At 45.2% G+C, this 7,746-nt stretch overlaps 1 protein-coding gene across 1 annotated transcript; it reads right to left on the bottom strand.

Annotated features, from left to right (window-relative positions):
- Window positions 1–4,363: 4,363 nt before the first annotated feature.
- On the bottom strand, window positions 4,364–6,118 carry LOC137525380 (E3 ubiquitin-protein ligase TRIM39-like). The gene has a single exon (XM_068246446.1). It carries the CDS (start codon window positions 6,116–6,118, stop codon window positions 4,541–4,543), a length of 1,578 nt encoding a protein of 525 aa, XP_068102547.1. The 3' UTR covers window positions 4,364–4,540.
- Window positions 6,119–7,746: the final 1,628 nt, after the last annotated feature.

Consider the following 7,746-nt stretch of genomic DNA (forward strand, 5'->3'; position numbering starts at 1 on the left):
AGGTTTGTGCTTTTTCGGCCGATTGCTAAAGCAACCAGCAAGCACATGCATTAGGCCATCCCTGCTGGTGCCAGATACATACCTCCCAACTGTCCCTCTTTGGGAGCCCTGTTCCTCTTTCCTCGTCATTTGTCCCTCTTTCAGGACTTTGTCCCTCTTTCTATGTAAATATATATATTTATGTACTAAAAAAATGTATTCGATTGCCTCCAAACTTTATTCCCATCCTTTCAATTGATATATTACTAATTTTAAAATGAAGGAAAATGAACCAGGATAGCGAGGACCAGTGTTGTTTGAATTATAAAACATATTTTTCTTATGAAATCTTTATGGTATGCGTGACTAGGGGTGTGTCAAGGGTGGGAATAGGGGTGTGGCTTAAGAGTCCCTCTTTCTCATCTCAAAAAGTTGGGAGGTATGTACTAGGGACTTTTATGTACTTAACTACTGAGAGGGAAACATCTGGATCCTAATGAGGCCTCCCTCTGCATCCTCCGGTCCCCCATCACCGAGCACGGACCTCCCACCCCTCCAAATATTACAGATAAAGGATAGTTGGTTATCTGATTGGGGCCACGTTTCTCTTCAAGTACACGAAAGGTTCTAGTCCTGCGTGAGTACAGCCATTCCTGAACAGTTAGCCGTGCGTTTTCACAGGCTTGACCGCGCTCTTGCCAGCAAGCGTCGGAGTACGCCGAGGGAAACCTCATTGGGATTCAGAGGCTTTCCTCTCCTTAGGTAGGTATTCATTCCTGTATTTGCTTAGTGAGCCTTCCCGTTCCTCTCATGGTCCTCACATTCCTGCGCTGGGTCACCCGTTAGTAGTCCCCAACCGATGGGTCGGAGACTGCTCTCTGCCACTGCCCGAGGATTCAGACGTTTTGGGAGCGTTTGTGCTGCCGTAGAAGGGCCGCCCTGTCCTGCACTTGCGCGAGCACCACGCCCTCTCACGCACAGTACGAAGCTGCCCATCTTTGGGAGCACTCGGACTCCCGAAGACTTCCAAAGCCTAGATATGAACCGGGGATCCAGTGATGGAATGCGGGGAGGCTCTACAGGATCCAGAGCCTTCCCTCTCCTTAGGTAAGTATCAGGGTTTTTTTTGTTTTGTTTTTTAAAGAGGATCTGTAACAATAAAAAATTCTCCTGGGTGGTACTCACCTCGGGTGGGGAAAGCCTCTGGATCCTAATGAGGCTTCCCCTGTCCTCCTGTGTCCCACGGCGGTCTTTCACTGCCGCCCTGAACAGCGGGCATGTAAATATTTACCTTCCTACCTCCAGTACAGGCGCAGTAATGGCTCTTGGCTCTGAAATAGGCGGAAATCGCCAATCCCAGTCCGGTCTGCTCTACTACACCTGCACAGTAGAGCAGACCCGACTAGGATCGGCTATTTCTGCCTATTTACAAGCCGAGAGCCGCAACAGCGCCCCCGCTGGAGCCAGAAAAGTTATATATTGCACCGCCTGACAAATTGTCGGCTGTGCGTGCGATTGGAGGGGCAGTAAAAGACCACTGTGGGACGAAGGAGGACTGGGGAAGCCTCATTATGATCCAGAGGATTCCCCCTTCCTAGGTAAGTACCCCCCAGGGGCATTTTTTTTTTACTACAGAGTCTATTTAAATGACTTCAGACTCACTTTAAAAGGGACACTGAGCAGGGGCGCTGGGCATGTTCTTATGCATAGGAACGTCTATATGAGGAGGAGTATACACTCTCTCTTTTAATCCCTCTGTGTCCCGGTATGCCCGGTATGCTCGCTCGCAATTCTATTGAAACCACGGCTCCTACAGAAAGTCGTGCTGTGACCCGGAAAGGAAGTCTGCAGGTCCTTATGCAGTGGTGGGCTGAGATTTCGCATATGCGAAATTTCGAATCGAAATTCACAATCACGCATAAATCGTAACTAATTTAGTATATAATAGAAGTATCTCAAAATTTTGTGTAATTTTTTGCATAATTTTTGTGAAATTTTGCATAATTTTGTGCCGATTTTAAAGGTTAGTAGCAAAGCTCCCATACATGCTATTGCTACCAAAATTGCTACACATGTTAAGCAGAATAGTGGGTATAAGTCACAAAAATAATTTTTCAAAAAGACCTGGTAGTTTTTGAGAAACTCGATTTTAAAAATGCAAAGAAAAATGGTTTTTGAACTGTCATTTTTCTAAGTTTAAAAAAACATTTTTTTACTTGCATATTTAAAATAGAGTTTCTCAAAAACTATAAGGTCTTTTTGCTAAATTCTTTTTTTGACTTTTACCTACGATTCTCCTTAACATGTGTAGAAATTTTAGTGTCACTAGCATGTATGGGGACTTTGCTATTCACTGCTATGCACTGCGTAATTTCAGCAAGAAATTACGCAAAATTTCGTGAAATTTTATGCAAAATCACGAATGACTACACAAAATCAATTGAATTTGCAAATCGTAATTACGTAACTATGATGCGCGGCAGAGGAGAGAAAGAAGTTACAGGAGACAGAGCCTGCGCATGCGCTGTAAGGACCCGCAGACTTCCTTTCCGGGTCACAGCATGACTTTCTGTAGGAGTGGTTTCAATAGAATTGCGAGCGGGCATACCGTACATACCGGGACGCAGAGGGATTACAGTGGCGTAGCTTAGGAGCTGTGGGCCCCGATGCAAGTTTTACATGGGGCCCCCCCAAGCACTCTATACATAACAATTGATACGGCGCGCCAAAACCTGCCAATGGCAACTGCAGTGTCAGAGGTGCAAGAAGGGGATGGAGAACAGCTTGTTAATGATCACTAGTATTCAAAGTATCTATAGAAGTGATTATTATGAGCACAAGACCAATAGAAAGCCAATACTGAAGTTCAGGGAGGGCCCTACGGGGCCCCTCTGGCCCAAGGGCCCCGATGCGGTCGCTACCTCTGCACCCCCTATTGCTACGCCCCTGGATTAACCATTTCAGCCCGCGGGGATTTTTCACCTTATGCATCGGAGCAATTTTCACCTCCCATTCATTCGCTAATAACTTTATCACTACTTATCACAATTTATTGATCTATAGCTTGTTTTTTCCGCCACTAATTAGGCTTTCTGTGGGTGGTACATTTTGCTAAGAGCCACTTTACCGTAAATGCATTTTAACAGGATTAATAAGAAAAAAATGGAAACAATTCATTATTTCTCAGTTTTCGGCCATCATAGCTTTAAAATAATCCACGCTACCATAATTAAAACCTATGTATTTTATTTGCCCGTATGTCTCGGTTATTATACCATTTAAATTTTGTCCCTATCACAATGTATGGCGCCAATATTTTATTTGGAAATAAAGGTGCATTGTTTCCGTTTTGCGCCCATCACTATTTACAAGCTTATAATTTTAAAAATGTTTGTAGTATACACCCTTCAAATGCATATTTTAAAAGTTCAGACCCTTAGGTAACAATTTATGTCTTTTTTTTTTTTTTTTTTTTTTTAACCATTAAAAATTTTATTTGGGTAATATTTTGGTGTGGGACATAAACAGTTAATTTTTAATGTTGTAAAATGTGTATATTGTAATCTAAAAAAATGTGCAGATGTAGTTTTACTATTTGGCCAAAAGATGGCCACCTTCGTTTTTAGTTTCCCTCCTTGTACTTCTCGCTAAGCGGAAGTACAACGGGGATGCGGAAATCTGTCCGGGCAGAAGAGCCGAAGCCTCACAGGTGAGCGCTTCGGTTTTTCTGTGGGGGAAAGGGATCGGTGATCGGGAACCATGTTCCCTTTCACTAATCCCAGGGCTACCGCGGGACACAGCGGGGACGTGGGGGCGCAAGCGCGGGAGCGCTGCAGAGCTGCCTGCCGGATGTGAGCTTCACGTCCGGACGGCGGAAGTGGTTAAAGGGACACTGTAGGGGGGGGGGGGGGGGAGGAATGAGTTGAACTTAACCAGGGCTTCCGAAGGTCCCCCGCAGACCTCCTGTGCCCGCGCAGCCACTCCTCGATGCTCAGGCCCCGCCTCCGGTTCACTTCTGGAATTTCAGACTTTAAAGTCCGAAAACCACTGCGCCTGCGTTGCCGTGTCCTCACTCTCGCTGATGTCACCAGGAGTGTACTGCACAGGCCCAGTATGGTCTGCACCTGCGCAGTATCCTCCTGGTGACATCAGCGGGAGCGAGGACACGGCAACGCAGGCGCAGTGGTTTTTAGATTTTAAAGTCTGAAATTCCAGAAGTGAACCGGAGGCGGGGCCTGAACTTCGGGGAGTGGCTGCGCGGGCACAGGAGGTCTGTGGGGGACCTTTGGAAGCCCCGGGTAAGTTCAACTCATTCCCCCCCCCCCCCTACAGTATTCCCTTAAGAAAGGGAGTGTATACTCCTCCTCATATAGACGTGCCTATGCATAAGAGCATGCCCAGCGCCCCTGCTCAGTGTCCCTTTAAGTAACCTTACTTTAGGTTCACTTGAAGCTGAAGTGATGGATGTACAGTTGGTCCCTGCGTCACAGTAGAATGATTTGCATATCTCTGGTAGTTTGTGATGGAAGAGAATTAATTCAAGACCTTCTTCCTGGGTACATTAATCGATGATGCGGATACATGAACCTGGGAACACATAGAAAGCAGCATGGAGGGGCTCAGTGAAGGTGGCAGTGAAGGTGTGTAGATGTCTGATGGGGTCACATAGCTGGTAGAAGGACAGAAGGCCACTTTCGTAGTCCAGATAGATCCCGATGGCCTGAGCTGAAGATTTGGCACCTTTCGTTGTATGCATGTTATTGTGGCATGCTCTAAAAAAGTGATTTTCATACAGGCCCCAGGATTTCTTATTGTAGCCTATGTACGATTCCTTCCCCCTTGTTTTCCTTTCTATACTGTGAGAGGCAACGCCTATCAGCCACTTCTTTGCATGGCTCACATCCACCTCCCAGTAATGTCTCCCCGATGAGAAGCTCTGTCTACTTAACACCTGCAGGGATTTAAACCTCTCTGGACCATCTGGTCTTATCTCTGGCATTTCAGCATAGGTGGCCAACCTGAGGTCCTCTGATATTCTTATGTTAACATGAGCAGTGTCCATATCCAGCGAGATCTTTGATTTCTCCATCACAGAGAATTGCCGCTTTATGTTGAGGTCGGTGAGGCTGTCGGCAAGCAGGAGAAGTCCTCTGTGTAGCATTTCTGAGATTGGGGCTTCAGTAAAAGACGCAGCCTCTCTCACGTCACCAATGACTTCACAGCTTCCAGGACTGCAATCTTTAGTACTGAGTTCTTGCCCCAGGAACATTAAAGGATCCACGATTTGGCACAAGGCTTCCATTTGATGAATCTTATTAGACAGCTCGTCTTTCTGTGTCTCCAGTTGTTGGATCAGGTCAGAAACGGACGATAACACCTGTTTCTCTTGCTTGAAGATCTGGCACAACAGCTTCCATTCTAGATGGTCCAGCTTCCTCCTGATGTCGCTGAATAGGCCGGTGACTCTCTGAGTGACTGCGGCCGTTTTCCCTTTCTCCTGTTTTCTATGAGTCTGTAGGTCCTGGATTTTTCCATCAATGTCCTGCGAGCAAGAGTTTAATTTCTCTATTAGTTTCTTCAGTTTCTCTTTCTTCTTCTCCGAGGCCTCATCCAGAGAATCTACCAGGTGCCCTCTGTGCCGGCCGGCCAGGCAGCAGGACACACAGACGCTGACCTTGTCTTCTGTGCAGTAGTATCTCAGGACCTCTTTGTGGACGGAGCATCTCCTGTCCTCCTCCAGGGAAGCAGAGGGTTCGAGCAAGACATGTTCAGCTGACTTAGTGTGTTTGCGTAAATGGTGTTCGCAGAAAGCCGCCTCACACTGTAGGCACACCTTGACGGCTGGTTCAGGAAGGTCGCAGTATGTACAGAAGGCAGCAGCCTTCTCCTGGTGATGAGCAGACTGGAAACTCTCCACAATGTTAGACAGCTTCCTGTTGTTCTCCAGATGTGGCCGTTGTAGGTACGTCTCTCTGCACTCTGGACAGGTGTAGACTCCAGTCCCGTCCTGTGTATCCAGCACGGCCACAAGACACTCCTGGCAGAAGCTGTGTCCACATCTGAGGGACACGGGCTTCCTATAAAGGCTCAGGCAGATGGAGCAGCTCAGCTCTTCCCTCAGATCAGCTGCAGACGCCATTCTGACAGGACTAAGGAAGAAGTGAAACTAGGCGGGTTGGGGCTGAAACCTCACATGATGGAAAAGTGTAAACAGAATCTCCTAGGGAACTGCTGTGTCCTGCCTGGAATATCTTCCCACACACAGGATTCTCAGCTCTTTTCTTCACGATGGTTCTCTCTCTAGGGATAAGCGCAGGGATTCTGCAGAATTCTGACTTTTTTGCATGGGAATTTCACAATTTTGAGTTGAAAGTTCGAAGTAAATACCAAAAGTTACACAAGATAAGTAGTAGTATGCAAACGCTATTTTTCACAAAATAGCAATGAATGTCTTCCGGCGTACGTACAAAAAGGGCGCCTGGACAAAAAGGGCGCGGGGTGTAAATATCGTTTATAGAAATATTTACAAATAACGATTTACAAATTTATAAATCATTAAATAATGTGTATGAAATCGGCAATTGTTAAATCGTTAAACTTCCCTCTTTAAAAAATGAAACTTATAATTAAGTTTGTTAAAAAATCATGACTATAAGTTTAATCGTTATAATTGTATCTTATTGTGAATAATCTTCATTTATCGTTTCTTCTTATAATACAATCTGAAAATATTGTTTATGATGATATATATATATATATATATATATATATATATATATATATATATATATATATATATATTCCTAAAAAGTGTTGTAAAAAAATATTATGTATTACAAAAATGTTAATAAAGCTATACCTAACCTTACTCTCACACAGAACCCTCCGTGTACCTATCCCTAACCCCTAGACCCCCCTGGTGGTGCCTAACCCTAACCACCCCCCTGGTGGTGCCTAACCCTAACCACCCCCCTGGTGGTGCCTAACCCAAACCACCCCCCTGGTGGTGCCTAACCCTAACCACTCCCCTGGTGGTGCCTAACCCTAACCACTCCCCTGGTGGTGCCTAATCCTAACCACCCCCCTGGTGGTGTCTAACCCTAACCCTAAGACCCCTCTGGTGGTGTATATTGTACTGTAACTATACCTAACCCTACTCTCACACAGAACCCTCCCTATACCTATCCCTAACCCCTAGACCCTGCCCCCCCCCCCCCCTGGTGGTGCCTAAACCTCAGACCCCCATGGTGGTGCCTAAACCTAAGACCCCCCTGATGGTGCCTAAACCTAAGACCCCCCTTGGTGTTCGCTTTATTATGTGGATAGTAATGTTTTACAAATAGTGACTGTAAAAAATATATTGCAATTTACGTTACGTACTGATTGCTTTATTTTGTGAATAATAATGTTTTACAAACAGTAAGGGATAAATGTTAAATAATGTTTTAGTTAAATAGGTTAAATATGTTTAGTATTTTTATAAACGTTATTTGTCACGGGTGCATTTTCTAAACGTAAATCACCACAAGCACAGATATAAAACATTAAAAAGCTCAGGGCGCCGTTTGTAAAACGTTATTTATCTCCGGCGCCCTTTTTTCCTGTTCGGCGCCTAATAAACGTTATTTACTATGGGAGTGAATGGCTGCGCCCTTTTTGTGCACTAGCGGCCTGCGCCCTTTTTTTCCCGTCTTCCGAGTGTTCTCCAGGGACATGAGTGAGAAAATTAAATGCGAAAAATGTTAAAACTTTATGCGGAAATGCAAA

The sequence above is a fragment of the Hyperolius riggenbachi genome, chromosome 7, assembly GCF_040937935.1.
Source record: "Hyperolius riggenbachi isolate aHypRig1 chromosome 7, aHypRig1.pri, whole genome shotgun sequence".
NCBI lineage: Eukaryota > Metazoa > Chordata > Amphibia > Anura > Hyperoliidae > Hyperolius > Hyperolius riggenbachi.